Genomic DNA, 25000 nt, shown 5'->3' on the forward strand with positions numbered 1-25000 from the left:
CACAATCCTGTCTCGGAGCTCTACGGACAATTCCTTCAACCTCACGGTTTGGTTTTTGCTCTGACATGCATTGTCAACCGTGGGACCTTATATAGACAGTTGTGTGCCTTTCCAAATCATGTCCAATCAATTGATTGAAGTCAAACGCTGTAGAAACATCTCAAGGATGATCAATGGAAACAGGATGCACCTGAGCTCAATTTTGAGTCTCATAGCAAAGGGTCTGAATAATTATGTAAATACGGTGTTCCTGTTTTTTATTTTTAATACATTTGCAAAAATGTCAAAAAACCTGTTTTCACTTCATCATTATGGGGTATTGTGTGTAGATTGATGAGGAAAATGTTTTATTTATAAGGCTGTAACTTAACAATGTGAAAAAAGTGACATATCAAAGGTCTTTCGACTTTATATCCACTAACCAATGCATTTTTTTAATAGGTCAACTTGGCCACCAGAGGGATATTTTAAACCTCCAAATTCAAAGTTTACTTTTGTTCAACCAAAAACATCTAAGTGATGACGTTGAATCAATGTTGGAAACGGATTCGGTTTGCCAAAAGTCATCAACATCAGGGCATTTAGTCTTTTAACCTAAATCCAATGACATGGTGAAATGAGTTGTTGTACATCTAAGTGTAGCCTACACGTCTATGCAATATATGTAGGCCTAATCAACTTGATTATTAGCTGTGTACTTGTCTACAAGGCTGAAGAAATATGCTGCTCCTCATTAAATGTAGGCTATTCTTAACCTTCATTTTCCATCTGTTGCCTGCACTTCCCTTCGCAAACACCAACACTGTGAGATATTTGTCCAGTTAACATTTTGCATGTGTTTTATTAACTTTGATTAACAGATGGTGCCGTTTGACTTCTGTTATGTATGCTCTCATGGAAAAGCGTTTGAACACATCCAACTATGTCAACATTTGTAATTGGCTGATGCAGAATTTGTTACCTGACATGATCAGTACTTCCTGGTCACGTTAGCATAGGGCTAAATGTGCCAGGTTATGTAATGTGAATAGCTAACCTGTAGCATTTCATCACATGCAACTATGTCAATGATTTTAATTGGCTAATCGGCATTTTGAGACAGAACATTTTCGCAAGTATGGACCCATAGGACAGTACCTATATGTCATTACCGGATAATGTTTGAATCTCTCTCTTTCTCTCTCTCTCTTCGTTTTGATCCATAATATTCTCAGGGTAAAAGTATGGTAAAACTGGATCCATTTCTGATCCCCCCTGTATCTCTCCCTGAAGTGTGCACTGTATTAGTGTGCAGACTGAGCATCTACCATGTGTCTTACAGACTGATCCAATGCTTTTAGGAGGAGTGAGGAGGAGTCAACAAGTGCACACTTCAGGGAGAAGTGGGAGAATGGTAATTGGGTCTAGGTGGAGAAGAGAGGAGAGGAGGATGTCTCGGTGTTACCGATGTGATGATTAATATGTAAATCTTGCAGCCCTGTCACTGTGTAGGACATGACCGGCTCAGTGTATCGTGTGTGTGTGTGTGTGTGTGTGTGTGTGTGTGTGTGTGTGTGTGTGTGTGTGTGTGTGTGTGTGTGTGTGTGTGTGTGTGTGTGTGTGTGTGTGTGTGTACGAGAAAGAGAGAGCAAAGAATGGGGGGACTGCCACAAAGCTCCTCTTCATCCAGAGTTTATAGATTCCTGTCCTTCCCTTCCCACTCTGTTGCTTCCTTCGTGTTTGTGTGAGTGTGAGTATGTGTGTGTGTGTGTGTGTGTGTGTGTGTGTGTGTGTGTGTGTGTGTGTGTGTGTGTGTGTGTGTGTGTGTGTGTGTGTGTGTGTGTGTGTGTGTGTGTGTGTGTGAGTGTGTGTGTACGCATGCAGTGGTGAACACTACACAGCACAATCCTCTTTCAGGCTCAGACAGCTCCTCAGACCTCAACTGACTCTTTCTCTGTCTATCACACACACACGCACACACAAACACACAGACACACACACACACTGTGTGTGACGGTTGTTGTGATAGGGAACTAGGAGAGGACAGACGGAGAGGGACAGCTTTTGTTGTCTTTAATGAGGCATCTAGTTGTGTAACTCAATAATAAACCTCAACACTTTCTATCCATCTATCCATCTAAACCTCAACACTTTCTATCATTCTAAACCACAACAGCTTCTATCCATCTGAACACCAACACTTTCTATCTATCTAAATCCCAATACTTTCTATATCTATCCCTAGCTAAACACCAACACATTCTATCTATTTATCTATCTATCTAAACCCCAACACGTTCTATGTCTCTTTATCTAAACCCCAACACGTTCTATCATTCTAAACTCCAACACATTATATATATCTAAACCCCATCATGTTATACATATCTAAACCCCAACACTGTCCATCTATCTAAACCCCAACCCTTTCTATCTATCTAAACTCCAACACGTTCTATATCTCTAAACCCCAACACTGTCCATCTATCTAAACCCCAACACTGTCCATCTATCTAAACCCCAACACTGTCCATCTATCTAAACCCCAACACTGTCCATCTATCTAAACCCCAACACTGTCCTACTATATAAACTCCAACAGTGTCTATATATCTAAACCCCAATAATGTCCATCTGTCAAACCCCAACGCTTTCTATATATTTAAACACTAACACTTTATATATACCTAAACCCCAAAACTGTCCATCTATCTAAACCCCAACACTGTCTATATATCTAAACCCCAACACTGTCCATCTATCTAAACCCCTAAACTTTCTATATATCTAAACCCCAACACTGTCCATCTATCTAAACACCAACACTGTCCATCTATCTAAACCCCAACACTGTCCATCTATCTAAACCCCTAAACTTTCTATATATCTAAACCCCAACGCTGTCCATCTATCTGAACCCCAACACTTTCTATATATCTATACCCCAACACTTTCTAGATATCTAAACCCCAAAACTGTCCATCTATCTAAACCCAACACTTTCTATAAATCTAACCCCCAACACTGTCTATATATCTAAACCCCAACACTGTCTATGTATCTAACCCCCAACACTGTCCATCTATCTAAACCCCAACACTGTCCATCTATCTAAACTCCAACACTGTCCATCTATCTAAACCGCAACCATGTCTATCTATCTATCTATCTATCTATCTATCTATCTATCTATCTATCTATCTATCTATCTATCTATCTATCTATCTATCTATCTATCTATCTATCTATCTATCTATCTATCTATCTATCTATCTATCTATCTATCTATCTATCTATCTATCTATCTATCTATCTATCTATCTATCTATCTATCTATCTATCTATCTATCTATCTATCTATCTATCTATATGGGGTGGCAGGGTAGCCTAGTGGTTAGAGCGTTGGACTAGTAAAAAATCAAATCAAATTTTATTTGTCACATACACATGGTTAGCAGATGTTAATGTGAGTGTAGCGAAATGCTTGTGCTTCTAGTTCCGACAATGCAGTAATAACCAACAAGTAATCTAGCTAACAATTCCAAAACTACTACCTTATAGACACAAGTGTAGGGGGATAAAGAATATGTACATAAAGATATATGAATGAGTGATGGTACAGAGCGGCATAGGCAAGATACAGTAGATGGTATTGAGTGCAGTATATACATATGAGATGAGTATGTAAACAAAGTGGTATAGTTAAAGTGGCTAGTGATACATGTATTACATAAAGATGCAGTAGATGATATAGAGTACAGTATATACGTATACATATGAGATGAATAATGTAGGGTATGTAAACATTATATTAGGTAGCATTGTTTAAAGTGGCTAGTGATATATTTTACATCATTTCCCATCAATTCCCATTATTAAAGTGGCTGGAGTTGAGTCAGTGGGTTGGCAGCAGCCACTCAATGTTAGTGGTGGCTGTCTAACAGTCTGATGGCCTTGAGATAGAAGCTGTTTTTCAGTCTCTCGGTCCCAGCTTTGATGCACCTGTACTGACCTTGCCTTCTGGATGATAGCGGGGTGAACAGGCAGTGGCTCGGGTGGTTGTTGTCCTTGATGATCTTTATGGCCTTCCTGTGACATCGGGTGGTGTAGGTGTCCTGGAGGGCAGGTAGTTTGCCCCCGGTGATGCGTTGTGCAGACCTCACTACCCTCTGGAGAGCCTTACGGTTGTGGGCGGAGCAGTTGCCGTACCAGGCGGTGATACAGCCTGACAGGATGCTCTCGATTGTGCATCTGTAGAAGTTTGTGAGTGCTTTTGGTGACAAGACGAATTTCTTCAGCCTCCTGAGGTTGAAGAGGCGCTGCTGCGCCTTCTTCACGATGCTGTCTGTGTGAGTGGACCAATTCAGTTTGTCTGTGATGTGTATGCCGAGGAACTTAAAACTTACTACCCTCTCCACTACTGTTCCATCGATGTGGATAGGGGGGTGTTCCCTCTGCTGTTTCCTGAAGTTCACAATCATCTCCTTAGTTTTGTTGACGTTGAGTGTGAGGTTATTTTCCTGACACCACACTCCGAGGGCCCTCACCTCCTCCCTGTAGGCCGTCTCGTCGTTGTTGGTAATCAAGCCTACCACTGTTGTGTCGTCCGCAAACTTGATGATTGAGTTGGAGGCGTGCGTGGCCACGCAGTCGTGGGTGAACAGGGAGTACAGGAGAGGGCTCAGAATGCACCCTTGTGGGGCCCCAGTGTTGAGGATCAGCGGGGTGGAGATGTTGTTGCCTACCCTCACCACCTGGGGGCGGCCCGTCAGAAAGTCCAGTACCCAGTTGCACAGGGCAGGGTCGAGACCCAGGATCTCGAGCTTGATGACGAGCTTGGAGGGCACTATGGTGTTAAATGCCGAGCTGTAGTCGATGAACAGCATTCTCACATAGGTATTCCTCTTGTCCAGATGGGTTAGGGCAGTGTGCAATGTGGTTGAGATTGCATCGTCTGTGGACCTATTTGGGAGGTAAGCAAATTGGAGTGGGTCTAGGGTGTCAGGTAGGGTGGAGGTGATATGGTCCTTGACTAGTCTCTCAAAGCACTTCATGATGACGGAAGTGAGTGCTACGGGGCGGTAGTCGTTTAGCTCAGTTACCTTAGCTTTCTTGGGAACAGGAACAATGGTGGCCCTCTTGAAGCATGTGGGAACAACAGACTGGGATAGGGATTGATTGAATATGTCCGTAAACACACCAGCCAGCTGGTCTGCGCATGCTCTGAGGGCACGGCTGGGGATGCCGTCTGGGTCTGCAGCCTTGCGAGGGTTGACACGTTTCAATGTTTTCCTCACGTCGGCTGCAGTGAAGGAGAGTCCGCATGTTTTAGTTGCGGGCCGTGTCAGTGGCACTGTATTGTCCTCAAAGCGGGCAAAAAAGTTATTTAGTCTGCCTGGGAGCAAGACATCCTGGTCCGTGGCGGGGCTGGTTTTCTTTTTGTAATCCGTGATTGACTGTAGACCCTGCCACATACCTCTTGTGTTTGAGCCGTTGAATTGAGATTCTACTTTGTCTCTATACTGACGCTTAGCTTATTTGATTGCCTTGCGGAGGGAATAGTTACACTGTTTGTATTCGGTCATGTTTCCGGTCACCTTGCCTTCATTAAAAGCAGTGGTTCGCGCTTTCAGTTTCACACGAATGCTGCCATCAATCCACGGTTTCTGGTTAGGGAATGTTTTAATCGTTGCTATGGGAACGACATCTTCAACGCATGTTCTAATGAACTCGCTCACCGAATCAGCGTATTCCTCAATGTTGTTGTCTGACGCAATACGAAACATATCCCAGTCCACGTGATGGAAGCAGTCTTGGAGTGTGGAATCAGATTGGTCGGACCAGCATTGAACAGACCTCAGCGCGGGAGCTTCTTGTTTTAGTTTCTGTCTGTAGGCAGGGATCAACAAAATGGAGTCGTGGGCAGCTTTTCCGAAAGGAGAGCGGGGCAGGGCCTTATATGCGTCGTGGAAGTTGGAATAGCAATGATCCAAGGTTTTTCCAGCCCTGGTTGCGCAGTAAGGTTGCAAGTTCAAACCCCCGAGCTGACAAGGTACAAATCTGTTGTTCTTCCCCTGAACAGGCAGTTAACCCACTGTTCCTAGGCCGTCATTGAAAGTTAGAATTTGTTCATAACTGACTTGCCTAGTTAAATAAAGGTTAAAAAAATAAAAATAAATCTATCTAAACCCCAACACTTTCTATCTATCTAAACTCCAACACGTTCTATATCTCTCTATATAAGCTTTCTATCTCTTTATCTAGCCCCAACACCTATCTATCTAAACCCCAAACGCTTTCTGTCTAGTTCTCCCTCTATTCTTTTAAACAGTGTAATATGGAGATACTTTCTTTCTTCCCCTCCTTTTCTGTATTCCTCTGCTCATGTTTTCCATTCTGTCATTTCAGATGTACAACAGGGCATCGCCATGGATACGGGCATCTGCTGCGTGAATGCAGAGGGGTCGAGGACTGTTGCTTACACACACACACACACACACACACACACACACACACACACACACAATGTGTAACCACAATCAGCGGTCTCCGGCGGCAGTTTTAATTCCTAATTATTGACAAAGGCAGGCACTAACATGGGCTGTTGATAGATTCAACCCCTGTGATGGATGAAAAGTCCCTACTTTTAACTTGAGTCAACTTTTTGTAATTTTAGTGCACACTTTTATTTTTTGCGCGATTAATCGCATTGTTTGAAAGCGTTCAAAATATACCGACAACATTGAAAATACATACTCTATACAGCTAAAAACAACAATGTGAGGGCAAAACAAGTTGACATCAAGGTTAAAGAAAGTGTGCCTTATCAATTTACCAGATTTGGCTTACCCTTACTTTGGACAAAATCAATAAATCAATATTATTGTAATGCTTTTTGTATACAAATCTTAAAGGTGCACTGAGCAGAAATCGCTCCGCCATTTCTTGGTTGCAAAAATTGTAATAGTTTGCCTAATTTCAGTTTATGTGCAAAACAAGCAAGATTAGCGTAGGGAATCATTGTACCATATAGATTTGCCAAAACCCAAAAGATTGTATTTTCAGCTGTTTGAAGCTGGTGTACAAAACATAAAGTAAAAGATGCTAAAAGTACATTTAAGAACGGGAAGCATAGAAATTGTGCACATAGAACAGATCTGCCGCTTATTAGACCTGCTTTCAATTAGAATGATAGCTCTTTTACTCACATTTCTATGAGAATTTGGTCGTGGCCCAAAAAGTTACATTTTGCAGTTTGAAATTAAAGCTCAGTCTGAGCAAATTATGAATTTGCAATTAATCGGGATTAATCACAGCAAATCCTCCTATTAACTCGATTACATTGTTTTGTCATTTATCCTCTCTAATGAAAAGACAATAAATAAACATTTGCACTGAATATGGCTTTACTTCTGTTTGGAATTTGAAGCCAGGACATATCTTTAAATGTAGACTATGGACTATTTATCTGTCATTACAAGCCTTTAATGTCAGGTATGTGGGTGTGTGCGTGTGTGTGTTTGAGAAAGAGAGAGAGGCATGCAGATTGGTACTGAGAGGGAGGAGAGAGAGATCAGGGCAGAAGAGGAAGAAGAGACCCCGCAGATTGCGGGGTTCGGGCGAGAGAGGCATGACATACGGACCGTAGAGAAACCCACCACATTGACCCTCACAGTGCGCCTTGAGGAGAAAAACAAGCAGCGCGTCACATCTAGAAGATCCCTGCTGCGCGAGCACAACTGTCGCGGTGCAGATCGAACGTCGACCACCACCCAACTATTCTCCTCGTGCATCTCCCGTTAGCAGTTCTCTCTGGACGGACCGGCTCTGCCTGGCTGTGTGGAGCCATGCCACCATGCCGTTACCGAATCGGTGCCCTGCCAGCGCTGCTCTGTCTCTGTATCGGTATGATTTGGACCGGCGTCGCGGCAGAAACACAAGGTAACGATGCTGAGTTTAACTTTCTGACTGGTGTGCGCGCGCGCGTTTTTGCCCTAAGCGCCTAACACATTGGGCTGAGTTGAATGTATGAGGTTACCCCCTGGCTCCTATCCAGCATGAATGACTATCACAACTTTGGTTTGTCTGTTTGTCTATTCTGCTGGTGAAGGCTAAATAGCGTAGGCTACATAAATAAGACTATTCGCGTTTTCCAATTATAATCATGATACGAATCTTAATTTTAGGGCTGGTATGCTAGTATAATTCCTGTTTTAGCACTTTATATGACATTGGCCATATCATGTGCTTAGACCGTTAGGCTAGAGGAGCTAGACAAGATGGTCTAGGAGCTAGACCTAGGCTACTGTTGTTCTGGTCCTGATGATAGAGCTTGTTGTTACAGGCTGTGGAATAGCCTACAGTAAATCGTGACGCGTGGGAGAGAGACAGGCACAAACAACACAACACACACGACAATTAGCCTATCCAATTGTTGTTTGTCACAAAAAAAATGTCTAATGCGCTTGCGTTGTGTGTGACAAATCTTATAAAACATGTACTGATTTGTGGGGTTGCAGCAACATGATCTGCACCTCCACAACGGGTGTGTGTGTGGTGTGTGTGTGTGTGTGTGTGTGTGTGTGTGTGTCAGGCTTTCTATGACCCTCCACAATCCTGCTAACTGATTGTCAGACAGAAATATAGGACCGTTTCTCTGCTGTTGATGTTCTCTATTTAATCTAAATGTTATTACTCTCTCTTGTGCTCTCTCTCTGTCTCTCTCACTCACTATTTACTTCTCTCTCAGTTCATGGGCTACAGTAATACATTATTATGTGTTTTGTCTTCAGAGGGGCTTTTAGGTATTCCTCTTCATTTGCTGATAGGCTCTGTGTTCTGTAGCCTATAGCTGATATTGTCTTCTAGTCATCACAGACACCCACTGACCTGGCTGCCATGAAACTGGCTCTAATACGTTCATTGTATCACCACTGATTGATGCCCACGCTGCTGTGTGTGTGTGTGTCTGTGTGTGTGCACGCTGTTTCTGAGAAATGAGCTCTGTCCTCGTACACGTACAGATATTTTATTGGAAGTATATTGTGTGTTGTTATTAGACCTTGTTACGCCGGTTGACCGTGTCTGTAACGGGCTGGGACACAGAGGTCTGGCTTCTCTGTGACCGCTGGACTCTACAGGGTAGGGAGGACATTAGATGGAAGCTGGCACGTTATTCTCTAGCCAGCACTTCTTTCATCTATTTCTCTCTTCTTCTCTTTCTACTCTTCTCCTGGCATTACATTCGCTCCCACAGTTTCTGTCCTCTTTGCCTCCCCTCTATTATCACCTCCTCCCCTCTCCCCTCTCCCCTCCTTTTCTCCCCCTTTTTTCCCTTCTCTCTCATATGCCCCTCTCCCCCTCTCTCCTCTCCCCTCTCTCCTCCCCTCTCTCCTCTCCCCTCTCTCATCTCCCATCTCTCATACGCCCCTCTACCCTCTCTCATCTCCCATCTCTCATACGCCCCTCTCCTGCTTTCATACTCACCTTTCCCCTCTTTCATACTCACCTTTCCCCTCTCTCATACTCCCCTTTCCCCTCTCTCGTACTCCTTTCCCCTCCTCTCCTTTCCTCTCCTCTCCCTCTCCTCTCTCCTCCTCTCCTCTCCTCTCCTCTCCTCTCCTCTCCTCTCCTCTCCTCTCCTCTCCTCTCCTCTCCTCTCCTCTCCTCTCCTCCCATACTGCCCTCTCCCCTCTCTCATACTACATTCTCCCCTCTCTCATACTACCATCTCCTCTCTCTCATACTCCTCTCCCCTCTCTCTTCCCCCTCTCCTCCCCTCTCTCCTTTCTCATACTCCCATCTCCCCTCTCTCATACTCCCCTCTCCCCTCACTCCTCTCTCATACTCCCCTCTTTCATACTTCCCTCTCCCCTCTGTCATACTGGCCTCTCTCCTCTTCTCTCTTCTCTCCTCTCCCTCTCCCCTCCTCTCTCCCCTCTTCCCTCTCTCCTCTCCCCTCTTCCCTCTCTCCTCTCCCCTCTTCCCTCTCCCTCTTCCCTCTCTCCTCTTCCCTCTCTCCTCTCTCCCTCCTCTCTCCTCTCCCCTCTTCTCTCTCCTCTCCCCTCTTCTCTCTCCTCTCCCCTCTTTTCTCTCCTCTCCCCTCTCTCCCTCTCCCTCTCCTCTCCCTCTTCTCTCTCCTCCCTCTTTCCTCTCTCCTCTCCCCTCTTCCCTCTCTCCTCTCCCCTCTTCTCTCTCCTCTCCCCTCTCTCTCCTTCTCTCTCCTCTCTCTCCTCCCTCTCTTCTCTCCTCTCCTCTCTCCCTCTTCTCCTCCTCTCCTCTCCCCTCTTCTCTCTCCTCTCCCTCTCCTCCCCTCTTCTCTCTCCTCTCCCTCTCCTCCCTCTCCTCTCCCCTCTTCCCTCTCTTCTCTCTCCCTCTCCTCCCTCTCTTCTCTCTCCTCTCCGCTCTCCTCCCTCTCTTCTCTCTCCTCTCCGCTCTCCTCCCTCTCTTCTCTCTCCTCTCCGCTCTCCTCCCTCTCCTCTCTCTCCTCTCCGCTCTCCTCCCTCTCTTCTCTCTCCTCTCCGCTCTCCTCCCTCTCCTCTCTCTCCTCTCCGCTCTCCTCCCTCTCTTCTCTCTCCTCTCCGCTCTCCTCCCTCTCCTCTCCGTGGCAGGTTGTCTGCTCTCTTCTCTGTAAAACTCACTCATCCATAATTCGTCTTTCTCTTCTCATCAGATCATCTCTTATTTTTCCTCACCATTTTCTCTCATTCGCCAGAGGCCCTCCCTTCACCATAGTATACCATTGACAACTGTGTGTGTGTGTGTGTGTGTGTGTGTGTGTGTGTGTGTGTGTGTGTGTGTGTGTGTGTGTGTGTGTGTGTGTGTGTGTGTGTGTGTGTGTGTGTGTGTGTGTGTGTGTCCAGGATGGTCAGTTCTGGCTGACTTTGTGGTTGTAGGGATGCTGCTGACACTATTCCACAATAGAAGCCATTAACTGCAGCTTAACTGTGTGGCTGAGCTGCTCTGAACCCAGCCCGATCCGTGAGCCGTGTGATTGAACTGTCAGGAGTTTTGTGTTGGGCTGTCTCTTCCCCTGTTTTTTCCTTGCTGCTGTTGTTGTCCTGACTAAGTGTCTGTGCATTGATGTTTCCACAGCTTTAGCCCAGCCTCTACTAGGGTCGGAATGATGACAGAACAGAAGTTTGTATCAGGATAACAACAGTGACATTACTGGTCCCACTGCTCCATATCTGACCGTGTGGATTACACGTCCTAGGATTCACACTCTCCTCTCCATGACATGGCATTAAAACTAGTAACTTTAGTTTATTTAGTAAATATTTTCTTAGCTCTATTTTCTTAAAACTGCATTGTTGGTTAAGGGCTTGTAAGTAAGCATTTGACTTGATTTGATGCTGTGGCTTGTCTAGATGTTAAAAAGGACCAGAATGGGCAATAACTACCCTAAGCTATTTTAGCCGTTAAAGTTAGGAGTCAGTGGTTAGAAGCACATTTATGCACAGTATAAGGTGCAGTAAGCCCATTCTAACTGGGCCCAGTTTAATACTAACTGTCACCTTAGGGCCAATGGCTGTGAGTTGAGTTTGAGGTTCCAGTTGATTGACACGATCAGGATAGTTTCCAGCCCAGCTTTTTATACAGCTAATATTTCATCTTCTCTTTGCTTCATCCCTCATCACCATTATCTGAACAGACCCCTCGTCTGTCTACCCTTCATTACAGAGTTCCATTGAAGAGCCTGCCTGGTCCCGTTCCAGAGAATGTGTGCGTGTTCGTGTGTGATGATAAGAGAAGGTAGAAGCAATACTCAGAGTGATGCCGATAGCGACGTCTGTCTGGCATAATGTTAAATGCAGGGGCTTGCGATCCACCCCCATTTACATTTTTCATATTTTGTTGCCTTTCAACCTGGAATTAAAATTGATTTTGGGGGAAGGTTGTATCATTTGATTTACAAAACATGCCTACGACTTTGAAGATGCAAAATATTTTTTATCGTGAAACAAACAAGCAATTAGACAAAAAAAATGAAAACTTGAACATACATAACTATTCACCCCCCCAATTCAATACTTTGTAGAGCCACCTTTTGCAGCAATTACAGCTGCAAGTCTCTTGGGGTATGTCTCTATAAGCTTGGCACATCTAGCTAATCGGATTTTTGCCCATTCTTCAAGGCAAAACTGCTCCTGCACCTTCAAGTTGGATGAGTTCAGCTGGGGTACAGCAATCTTTAAGTCATATCACATATTCTCAATTGGATTGAGTTCTAGGCTTTGACTAGGCCATTCCAAGACATTTAAATGTTTTGCCTTAAACCACTCGAGTGTTGCTTGAGCAGTATGCTTAGAGTCATTGTCCTGCTGGGAGGTGAACCCCCATCCCAGTCTCAAATCTCTGGAAGGCTGAAACAGGCTTCCCTCAAGAATTTCCCTGTATTTAGTGCCATCCATCATTCCTTCAATTCTGACCAGTTTCCCAGTCCCTGCCGATGAAAAACATCGGCATAGCATGATGCTGCCAACACCACGCTTCACTGTGGGGATGGTGTCCACGGGGTGATGAGAGTTGTTGGGTTTGCGCCAGTCTTAGTGTTTTCCTTGATGGTGTCATGATGTTGGCCTGGGGGTAGATTTACGACAGTCATAAATACCTCTTCCCCCCTTTTTCCTCTTTCTACCCTACTGATGTGAAATTTAAAAACCCCTTGGTTAACATAGAGATTCTGGGTACATCAGAAGGTGGGGGGAAATTAACTATATTCTGGTAATCCGACCAACTGAACATAAACTCTACAGTGGAAAGTCTACACATCAGAGTTATCGGATTCACATGGAATTGTTGTTCAATTTAAATGTTTGAATATAAAATTATTGGTGAAGAGATTAAATGTAATTTTAGCTTCCAAATGAGAGATTTGGGTTTTCATAAGGTTAGCGCTCTCCCTTCCTATATAAAGCCTTGATGAAAATGTAACCTTCTGTTCCAAGTACGTGAGGTCTGAGGCCTCTGCGTTAAAAGGACTAACATGTCAACTACAGAACTAAGCCAATCTCAGCGTGAGCTTTGGTTGCGAATGGTATGAACATTGAACTCTTATTCACTACAGAGGTGATACCTCGTAGCCATTGAGTTAGCAACAGCAGCTGCAAACGTGGGCTAGGAAAGAACAGATAGAGTATCCTGTCTACCAAACAATGACGTTACTACAACGTATCCAATTGACCACCAGAGACATTCTTCAAGGGACAAAGGACTCGGTTTGGCAATACGGCCTTCCATCTACCACCAACCTACCGAAGCACAGCTCAGAGTAAATATTTATTGCATTTTCCTTTTCCAAATGGGTGGTAATTTAGACTGCATAAGATACTGTATTTACGATAGCACAGCTTCTCCCTTTGTCCCTCAGTCTTCCCGCTCTTTCACTCAAACCCACCCTTTTGTGTAACCAGCTGTCATATCTGCTCCGTCCGCTAGGGACATTTTCCTTTATAACGTAATTCTGTGTGATTAGTTAGGTATTTAGTAAATGTTAAGGGATTTTTATGAATAATGACTAAATTATGTATACATTGAAATCAGAACTATGACTAAACAGAATACTACTATGTTACTGTATGGATGTATGAATATTATTATAATCATAATACTGAATGTAATGTGTGTAGTTTTCATCCAGAATTAGAAGGACTGTCAGTTCCTTGTTAGAAACGAATGGCGTTATCGTCAGACCGGCTGCAATATTGTGTTCCTTACAGGATATCCTGTCTCTACCCGGGGAGGGGATAGACCTTGGGCTAGTAATAGATTATTTAACAGGTGGTAGACAATGTGGGAAGGCTTGTGAATTATACTGCCATTGTATCGGAGTGGAGGAAGGACATTTTAAAACCTATGATGTCATTTTTAGTGTATAACCTGATGTATATTGTACTATGGGCAGTACTCTCGAGAATAAACGCTATTGATTGATTTTGAGACTTGGTCTCTGTCCATTTTATGCAAATAAGTATCTTACAAATTCTTAGAAATGGGCAGAGTGTTTTAATTGAATTGGTTGATGAACATATAGGAATGAAATTCTTTTAACAGTAAATAAATAAATAAACCCAATTTTGTATTGCAGATTCAACTTGTTAGTCAGGGTTCGTGTAGATAACCAAGAATTTACAACTTTCAGATGAGACTGAATTAAGGTGACGATGTAAAATATTACTAGGTCTTTAAGAGTTTATTCGGAAGATAACAGCTCTATTACTATTCTTTTGTGGTGCCCGACTCTCTAGTTAATTACATTTACATGATTAGCTCAATCAGGTAATATTAATTACGGAGAAACGATTTTATAGAATAGCATGTCATATCACTTAATCCGGCATAGCCAAATGGCCAAAAAGCTCAATTTTAGTCTCATCTGACCAGAATACCCCTTCTTCCATATGTTTGGGGAGGTTCCCACATGCCTTTTGGCAAACACCAAACATGTTTGCTTATTTTTCTCTTTAAGCAATGACTCTTTTTCTGGCCACTCTTCCGTAAAGCCCAGCTCTGTGGAGTGTACAGCTTAAAGTGGTCCCATGGACAGATACTCCAATCTCCGCTGTGGAGCTTTGCAGCTCCTTCAGGGTTATCTTTGGTCTATTTGTTGCCTCTCTGATTAATGCCCTCCTTGACTGGTCCGTGAGTTTTGGTGGGCAGCCCTCTCTTGGCAGGTTTGTTGTGGTGACATATTCTTTCCATTTTTTAATAATGCATTTAATGGTGCTCTGTGGGATTTTCAAAGTTTATGATATTTTTTTATAAACCAACCCTGATTTGTACTTTTGTCCCTGCCCTGTTTGTAGAGATCCTTGGTCTTCATGGTCCCACTTGCTTGGTGGTGCCCCTTGCTTAGTGGTGTTGCAGACTCTGGGGCCTTTCAGAACAGGTGTATACAGTTGAAGTCTGAAGTTTACATACACTTAGGTTGGAGTCATGAAAACTTGTTTTTCAACCACTCCACACATTTCTTGTCATCAAACTAGAGTTTTGGCAAGTCATCTACTTTGTGCACGACACAAGTAATATTTCCAACAATTGCTTACAGACAGATTATTTTGAATAATAATTCACTGTATCACAATTCCAGTGGGTCAGAAGTTTACATACACTAAGTTGACTGTGCCTTTAAACAGCTTGGAAAATTCCAGAAAATTATGTCTTGGCTTTAGAAGCTTCTGAGGCTAATTGACATAATTTGAGTCAATTGGAGGTGTACCTGTGGATGTATTTCAAGGCCTACCTTCAAACTCAGTGTCTCTTTGCTTGACATCATGGGAAAATCCAAAGAAATCACCCAAGACCTCAGAAAAAAAATGGTAGACCTCCAGAAGTCTGTTTCATCCTTGGGAGCAATTTTCAAATGTCTGAAGGTACCATATTCATCTGTACAAACCATAGTATGCAAGTATAAACACCATCATACCGCCCAGGAAGGAGACGCGTTCTGTCTCCTAGAGATGAACATACTTTGGTGCGAAAAGTGCAAATCAATCCAAAAACAACAGCAAATGACCTTGTGAAGATGCTGGAGGAAACAGGCACAAAAGTCCTATATCGACATAACCTGAAACACCGCTCAGTAAGGAAGAAGCCACTGCTCCAAAACCACCATAAAAATTTCAGACTACGGTTTGAAACTGCACATGGGGAAAAGATTGTACTTTTTGGAGAAATGTCCTCTGGTCTGATGAAACAAAAATAGATCTGTTTGGCCATAATGACCATCGTTATGTTTGGAGGAGAAAAGGGGAGGCTTGCAAGCCGAAGAACACCATCCCAACCGTGAAGCACGGTGGTGGCAGCATCATGTTGTGGGGGTGCTTTGTTGCAGGAGGGACTGGTGCACTTCACAAAATAGATGGCACCATGAGGGAGGAAAATTATGTGGCTATATTGAAGCAACATCTCAAGACATCAGTCAAGAAGTTAAAGCTTGGTCGCAAATTGGTCTTCCAAATGGACAATGACCCCAAGCATAATTCCAAAGTGGCAAAATGGCTTAAGGACAACAAAGTCAAGGTATTGGAGTGGCCATCACAAAGCCCTGACCTCAATCCCATAGAAACTGTGTTGGCAGAACTGAAAAAGCGTGTGCGAGCAAGGAGGCCTACAAACCTGACTCAGTTACACCAGCTCTGTCAGGAGGAATGTGCCAAAATTCACCCAACTTATTGTGGATAGCTTGTGGAAGGCTACCCGAAACGTTTGACCCAAGTTACAATTTAAAGGCAATGCTACCAAATACTAATTGAGTGTATGTAAACTTCTGACCCACTGGGAATGTGATGAAATAAATAAAAGCTGAAATAAGTCATTCTCTCCAGTATTATTTTGACATTTCACATTCTTAAAATAAAGTGGTGATCCTAACTGACCTATGACAGGGAATATTTACTTGGATTAAATGTCATGAATTGTGAAAAACAGAGTTTAAATGTAGTTGGCTAAGGTGTATGTAAAGTTCCGACTTCAACTGTATATACTGAGATCATGTGACAGATCATGTGACACTTAGATTGCACACAGGTGGACTTTATTTCACTAATTATGTGACATCTGAAGGTAATTGGTTGTACCAGATCTTATTTAGGGGCTTCATAGCGAATAGGGTGAATAAATACAGTTGAAGTCAGAAGTTTACATACACCTTAGCCAAATACATTTAAATTCAGTTTTTCCACAATGTTCTGCAGTGTCAAAGAACAATGTGGCATCTACACTAACGCTCTGAACAAATCAAAACTGAAATGATTCTATAGAACTCAGATTCCATCTAAACTGTGGGGATATAACTGTTATTGTGTGATTTTTCTACTTCTCGACATCCATCACCTCAAAAATGGTTGGGTGGAAAAGTCCACCATGACTATAAATCAATCCATCCTGCTGGAACGATCTCGCTGGCTCTTTGTTGCTACGCACCAGATATCAACTCATCTGGCCTTTGGAACACAGAAGGTCTGATTGGAACATAGCTGTTGGGAGTTTTAGAAACTTAAGTCTGCCTGTGAGTATGGAAGAGAGGAGAGACAAGATGAGACAACTGAGCGGCGACGAGGGGAGACAGAGAGGAAGGGAGAGATGGGGAGACAGAGAGGAAGGGAGAGATGGGGAGACAGAGAGGAAGGGAGAGATGGGGAGACAGAGAGGAAGGGAGAGATGGGGAGACAGAGAGGAAGGGAGAGATGGGGAGAGATGGGGAGAGATGGGGAGACAGAGAGGAAGGGAGAGATGGGGAGACAGAGAGGAAGGGAGAGCTGGGGAGACAGAGAGGAAGGGAGAGATGGGGAGACAGAGAGGAAGGGAGAGCTGGGGAGACAGAGAGGAAGGGAGAGATGGGGAGACAGAGAGGAAGGGAGAGATGGGGAGAGAGGGATATCATATAATAAGCCTTTTCAGTGGTTATTGTTGCCTCGCCAAGCTCTGAGGGGGAGTAGGTCTTGGTAGCTGTTATGCACTTGGTGACTAAGGCATTTGTTAAATGGTCTATACAAACAAGATGTTATTGATCATTGAGGTATTGTATTCTCACAGTTATGCCTGCTGTACGATTCATCACGTACGCACGCACACACACACAAACACACACGCACGCGCACACACACGCACACACGCAAGCACACACGCACGCAAGCACACAGACGCACACACACACAGCTATATTGTATGCTCAAAAAATATACAGTACCAGTCAAAAGTTTGAACACACCGTGTGCCTTGAATTCTAAATAAATCACAGACAGTGTCACCAGCAAAGCACCATCACACCGCCTCCATGCTTCATGGTGGGAACCACCGGGGCGGCAGTGTAGCCTAGTGGTTAGTGCATTGGACTAGTAACCGGAAGGTTGCGAGTTCAAACCCCCAAGCTGACAAGGTACAAATCTGTCATTCTGCCCCTGGACAGGCAGTTAACCCACTGTTCCTAGGCCGTCATTGAAAATAAGAATGTGTTCTTAACTGACTTGCCTGGTTAAATAAAGGTAAAATAAATTTTTAAAAACACACGTGCAGAGATCATTCGTTCACCTAATCTGCATCTCACAAAGACACAGTGGTTAGAAACAAAAATCTCAAATTTGGAGTCATCAGACCAAAGGACAGATTTCCACCAGTCTAATGTCCATTGCTCGTGTTTCTTGGCCGAAGCAAGTTTCTTCTTCTTATTGGTGTCCTTTAGTAGTGGTTTCTTTGCAGCAATTCGACCATGAAGGCCTGATTCACGCAGTCTCTTCTGAACAGTTGATGTTGAGATGTGTCTTTTACTTGAACTCTGTGAAGCAGTTATTTGGGCTGTAATCTGATGTGCAGTTATTCTTATTAACTTATCCTCTGCAGCAGAGGTAACTCTGGGTCTTCCTTTCCTGTGGTGGTCCATGAGAGACAGTTTCATCATAGCGCTTGATGGTTTTTGCGACTGCACTTGAAGAAAAAGTTTTCTGGATTGACTGACCTTCATGTCTTAAAGTCATGATGGACTGTAATTTCTCTTTGCTCATTTGAGCTGTTCTTGCCATAACATGGACTTGGTCTTTTGCCAAATAGGGCTATCCTTCTGTATACCACCCCTACCTTGTCACAACTGATTGGCTCAGAAATTCCACAAATGAACTTTTAACAAGGCACACCTATTAATTGAAATGCATTCCAGATGACTACCTCATGAAGCTGGTTGAGAGAATGTCAAGAGTGTGCAAAGCTGTAATCGAGGAAAAGAGTGGCTACTTTGAAGAATCTCAAATATAAAATATTTGGATTTGTTTAACACATTTTTACTTACTACATGATTCCATGTGTGCTGTTTCATAGTTGTGGTGTCTTCACTATTGAATGTGTAATTTTGACGTGAGACTGTGAGAGGTAGTTGCATCCATAACCATGGAGAAAGGAAAAGAATCCATGCATGAAAAGACACATTGTTGTTTGTTGTTGGTCCAAAAACACTTCTGAAAAACAAATATGCCGCTTACAACAATTAACAAGTTTAAAACCAATGGAACGGTGGTAATCTTGCCTGGTAGAGAATGCATGTGTATCTTGTCCCCACATACAGATTTGGTATCCAAGTCTACAATTAGACACCACCTCCATACCAATAGGCTATTTGGAACGGTTGGCATAAAAATACTTTATTGAGAACAACCAACAGATTTAAACACCTGGAGTTTGCTAAACAGCATTGGCACTTGGATTGGAACTGGGTGCTTTGGTGGGTTTAACCTCAAAAAGGATGCATTTGCAGAAAATAGCCTCATACCTGTGGTGGTGATCTGTGATGTTATGGGGCTGTTTTGCCTCCACTGGTCCTGTGGCACTTGTTAAGGTCAACGGCATTATGAACTCTACCAAGTACCAGGACATTTTTGCCTCTGCCAAGAGGCTGAAGCTTGACCACAAGTGGATCTTCCAGCAAGACAATGACCCCAAGCACACACAAAATCTACAAATAAATAGTTAATTACCACAAAATCAACATTTTGCAATGGCCATCTCAGTCTCTGTACTTAGTTGAACCCAATTGAAAACCTGTGGTTTGAATTGAAGAGGGCAGTCCCATGAGCGCAGACGAAGAATATCAATAATCTGGAAAGATTCTGTATGGAGGAATGGTCTAACATCCTTCCCAATGTGTTCTCCAATCTCATAAAACGTTATAGAAAAAGGCTAAGTGCCCTTATCCTTGCAAGGGGAGGGTGGATATTTATTACTTGTTTAACAAAATATTTTTCTCTGAGCAATTGTATTTGCAATTTTCCAATGTTTTAAGTAGACATTATAGCTCAGTTGTTGTATTACTTATTTTATACAGTCTTCTTTGATCATCTTTATCAAGGGTGCTAATAATTTTGGAGGTGACCGTAGATCACGAACACAAACCGTCTCCTATCTCTGAAACCTGAGCTCCCAGATGGATTGAACTGACGGGAAGATGTTGATGACATCACCCATTAGGTTGACTCATATTGATGACATAACCTATTAAGAGCATAACTGATATGACCAGAGATGGTTTGGATGCAGTCATCATTCTTGGTATCAGAACGAGTGATGGTTATGTAACGGGATTCTTCTGTTGAAGGAGAGGCGGACCAAAATGCAGCGTGGTTATTTAGATACATCTTTAATAAAGATGAAAATAGAACAATATACAAAAACAAGAACCGTGAAAAACCGAAAACAGCCCTATCTGGTGTAACAAACACAAAGACAGGAACAATCACCTACAAACCCCAACACCAAACAGGCTACCTAAATATGGTTCCCAATCAGAGACAATGACTAACACCTGCCTCTGATTGAGAACCATATCAGGCCAAACACAGAAACAGACAAACTAGACACACAACATAGAATGCCCACTCAGATCACCCCCTGACCAAACAAAACATAGAAACATACAAAGCAAACTATGGTCAGGGTGTGACAGGTTAAGTAGTTGGAATGCGGCAGGAGTGGGAAAGAGAGAGAAAGAGGAAGTGATGAGGAATGTATGGCTGTAGTTATGGTAGAGGAGATGAAGTGATGAGGTATGTACTGTATGGCTTTAGTGATGTAGAGGAGATGAAGTGATGAGGAATGTATGGCTGTAGTGATAAAGTTATGAGGAATGTATGGCTGTAGTTATGTAGAGGAGATGAAGTGATGAGGAATGTATGACTAGTGATGGCTAGAGGAGAGAAAGATAACGTGATGAGGAATGTATGACTAGTGATGGCCAGAGGAGAGAAAGATGACATGATGAGGAATGTATGGCTGCAGTGATGGTAGAGGAGAGGAAGTGATGAGGTATGTACTGTATGGCTGTAGTGATGGTAGAGGAGAGGAAGTGATGAGGAATGTATGGCTGTAGTGATAAAGTTATGAGGAATGTATGGCTGTAGTTATGTAGAGGAGATGAAGTGATGAGGAATGTATAACTAGTGATGGTAGAGGAGAGAAAGGTGAAATTATGAGGAATGTATGACTAGTGATGGCCAGAGGAGAGAAAGATGACATGATGAGGAATGTATGGCTGCAGTGATGGTAGAGGAGAGGAAGTGATGAGGAAGGTATGGCTGTAGTGATGGTAGAGGAGAGAAAGTGATGAGGAATGTATGGCTGTAGTGATGGTAGAAATGAAGTGATGAGGAATGAATGGCTGTAGTGATGGTAGAGGAGAGGAAGTGATGAGGAATGTATGACTAGTGATGGCTAGAGGAGAGAAAGATGACATGATGAGGAATGTATGACGAGTGATGGCCAGAGGAGAGAAAGATGACATGATGAGGAATGTATGGCTGCAGTGATGGTAGAGGAGAGGAAGTGATGAGGAAGGTATGGCTGTAGTGATGGTAGAGGAGAGAAAGTGATGAGGAAGGTATGGCTGTAGTGATGGTAGAGGAGAGAAAGTGATGAGGAAGGTATGGCTGTAGTGATGGTAGAGGAGAGAAAGTGATGAGGAATGTATGGCTGTAGTGATGGTATAAATGAAGTGATGAGGAATGAATGGCTGTAGTGATGGTAGAGGAGAGGAAGTGATGAGGAATGTATGGCTGTATGGATGGTAGAGGAGAGAGATGAAGTGATGAGGAATGTTTGGCTGTAGCGAAGGTAGAGGAGATAAAGTGATGAGGAATGCTTGGCTGTAGTGATGGTAAAGGAGAGGAAGTGATGAGGACTGTATGGCTGTAGGGATGGTAGAAGAGAGAATGCTGAAGTGATGAGGAATGTTTGGCTGTAGTGATGGTAGAGGAGAGGAAGTGATGAGGAATGTATGGCTGTAGGGATGGTAGGGAGAGAATGATGAAGTGATGAGGAATGAATGGCTGTAGTGATGGTAGAGAGGAGAGGAAGTGATGAGGAATGTATGGCTGTAGTGATGGTAGAGGAGAGGAAGTGATGAGGAATGTTTGGCTGTAGGGATGGTAGAAGAGAGAATGCTGAAGTGATGAGGAATGTTTGGCTGTAGTGATGGTAGAGGAGAGGAAGTGATGAGGAATGTATGGCTGTAGGGATGGTAGAGGAGAGAATGATGAAGTGATGAGGAATGAATGGCTGTAGTGATGGTAGAGGAGATAAAGTGATGAGGAATGCTTGGCTGTAGTGATGGTAAAGGAGAGGAAGTGATGAGGACTGTATGGCTGTAGGGATGGTAGAAGAGAGAATGCTGAAGTGATGAGGAATGTTTGGCTGTAGTGATGGTAGAGGAGAGGAAGTGATGAGGAATGTATGGCTGTAGGGATGGTAGAGGAGAGAATGATGAAGTGATGAGGAATGTATGGCTGTAGTGATGGTAGAGGAGAGGAAGTGATGAGGAATGTATGGCTGTAGTGATGGTAGAGGAGAGGAAGTGATGAGGAATGTATGGCTGTAGTGATGGTAGAAATGAAGTGATGAGGAATGAATGGCGGTAGTGATGGTAGAGGAGAGGAAGTGATGAGGAATGTATGGCTGTAGGGATGATAGAGGAGAGAAAGATTAAGTGATGAGGAATGTTTGGCTGTAGTGATGGTAGAGGAGAAGACGTGATGAGGAATGTATGGCTGTAGTGAAGGTGGAGGAGAGAAAATGATGAGGAATGTATGGCTGTAGTGATGGTAGAGAAGAGGAAGTGATGAGGAATGTATGGCTGTAGTGATGGTAGAGGAGAAGACGCGATGAGGAATGTATGGCTGTAGTGATGGTAGAGGAGAGGAAGTGATGAGGAATGTATGGCTGTAGTGAAGGTAGAGGAGAGAAAGTGATGAGGAATGTATGGCTGTAGTGATGGTAGAGGAGAAGACATGATGAGGAATGTGTGGCTGTAGTGATGGTAGAGGAGAGGAAGTGATGAGGAATGTATGGCTGTAGTGATGGTAGAGGAGAGGAAGTGATGAGGAATGTATGGCTTTAGTGATGGTAGAGGAGAGGGAAGCAGAGGAGTGAATGATAGGGTCATCATCAGACACATACTACAAACCATATAGTGAAAGAGAGAGAAGAGAAGTCAGACAGCGGAGGAGTGAATGATGAGCCATAAATAACCATGATGATATTGAAAGAAACCGTTGTGATTCACTGAAGCCTGCTATTTGGCTGGTCTAGTTAAGGTCCCTCTGTGTGTGCGTGTTTATGTATTTGTGTGTGTGTGTGTGTGTGTGTGTGTGTGTGTGTGTGTGTGTCCAGAAGTAATTGAAACTCAACTCGCACTCCTGTCCACCTCCAGTTACCAGTAGAGTAAAAGAGATCGAGAAGAATTGGGAAAGTGTGGGGGCAGAAGGAGAGTAGTGATGGGGGACGTGTGGAGGCTGAAGGAGAGTAGTGATGGGGGACGTGTGGAGGCTGAAGGAGAGTAGTGATGGGGGACGTGTGGAGGCTGAAGGAGAGTAGTGATGGGGGACGTGTGGAGGCAGAAGGAGAGTAGTGATGGGGGACGTGTGGGGGCAGAAGGAGAGTTGTGATGGGGGACGTGTGGGGGCAGAAGGAGAGTAGTGATGGAGACGTGTGGGAGCAGAAGGAGAGTAATGATGGGGGACGTGTGGAGGCAGAAGGAGCGTAATGATGGGGGACTTGTGGGGGCAGAAGGAGAGTAATGATGGGGGAAGTGTGGGGTCAGAAGGAGAGTAGTGATGGGGGACGTGTTGGGGCAGAAGGAGAGTAGTGATGGGGGACGTGTGGGGGCAGAAGGAGAGTAATGATGGGGGAAGTGTGGGGGCAGAAGGAGAGTAATGATGGGGGACGTGTGGAGGCTGAAGGAGAGTAGTGTTGGGGACGTGTGGGGGCAGAAGGAGAGTAGTGATGGGGGACGTGTAGAGGCTGAAGGAGAGTAGTGATGATGGGGGACGTGTGGAGGCTGAAGGAGAGTAGTGATGGGGGACGTGTGGAGGCTGAAGGAGAGTAGTGATGGGGGACGTGTGGGGGCAGAAGGAGGTAAGTGATGGGGGACGTGTGGGGGCAGAAGGAGAGTAGTGATGGGGGACGTGTGGGGGGCAGAAGGAGAGTAGTGATGGGGGATGTGTGGGGGCAGAAGGAGAGTAGTGATGGGGGACGTGTGGGGGCAGAAGGAGAGTAGTGATGGGGGACGTGTGTGGGCAGAAGGAGAGTAGTGATGGGGGACGTGTGGAGGCAGAAGGAGAGTAGTGATGGGGGACGTGTGGGGGCAGAAGGAGAAGGAGGAAGAATGCTTTAGCAAGTACCTGAGGGTTTCCATGGGGATTGCATGTCAACATGGGGAATGTTAATAAACATTAAAGCTGCAATATGTAACTTTCTGGGCAAACTGACCAAATTTGCATAGAATAGATCTGTCATTCTCATTGAAAGCAAGTCTAAGAAGTGGTAGATCTGTTCTATGTGTGCTATTTATATTCTTCCTGTTCTTAAGTTTAGGTTTTGTGTCTTTTACTTTTGGTTTTGTACACCAGCTTCAAACAGCTGAAATTACTATGTTTTTGGTCATGGCAAATATATTTTTTTACAGTGGCTGAGATGGTACAATAATTCTCTCCACTGTGCTTGTTTTGCCACATAAACGGAAATTAGGCAAACTATTTGAATTTTAGCCACCAGCTAGCCTAGTGGTTAGAGCGTTGGGCCAGTAACCAAAAGGTTGCTGGATCGAATCTCCGAGCTGAGAAGGTAAAAATCTGTTGATCTGTAGGCCGTCATTGTAAATAAGAATTTGTTCTTAACAGACTTGTTAGTTAAGTAAAAGGTTACATTTCAAAAATATCAACAACAAAAAACATTGTGCATCTTTAAGGATGAAATGACAGAAAGGAGATAGATGTGTGTGTCAGTCAGATGAATATAGATCCAGTCAGATCAGAGGTTACTTCAAGGAAAGAAGGGTTTTAAAGTACTGCTGTAGGAGTCCTGTGGTGTGAGCGACTGGATTTGAACCCAGGTCATCTATTCACAACAGGAATGTGTTACCCGCGCTGTGTCTTCAGGTCTCAGACAAGGTTACTCCTCCCATGAGTGTGGTTTTACTGAATCTTCTCTGTTAGAAATGGTTGAGTTGGGATACAGTAGGCAGACACAAATGATGATGAAAGTG

The 25000-nt window shown here is 43.8% G+C and overlaps 1 protein-coding gene across 1 annotated transcript in view; it reads left to right on the forward strand.

Moving 5' to 3' along the window:
• Nucleotides 1-7514: 7514 nt before the first annotated feature.
• Nucleotides 7515-25000, forward strand: part of LOC112219925 (seizure 6-like protein) — a 51415-nt gene continuing 33929 nt past the window's right edge. The window contains exon 1 of the mRNA XM_042302478.1: nt 7515-7920. Within this exon, the coding sequence (XP_042158412.1) occupies nt 7827-7920 (94 nt within the window). The 5' untranslated portion in view covers nt 7515-7826. The remainder of the gene's footprint in view (nt 7921-25000) is intronic.

The sequence above is a fragment of the Oncorhynchus tshawytscha genome, linkage group LG20 (assembly GCF_018296145.1).
Source record: "Oncorhynchus tshawytscha isolate Ot180627B linkage group LG20, Otsh_v2.0, whole genome shotgun sequence".
Classification (NCBI taxonomy): domain Eukaryota; kingdom Metazoa; phylum Chordata; class Actinopteri; order Salmoniformes; family Salmonidae; genus Oncorhynchus; species Oncorhynchus tshawytscha.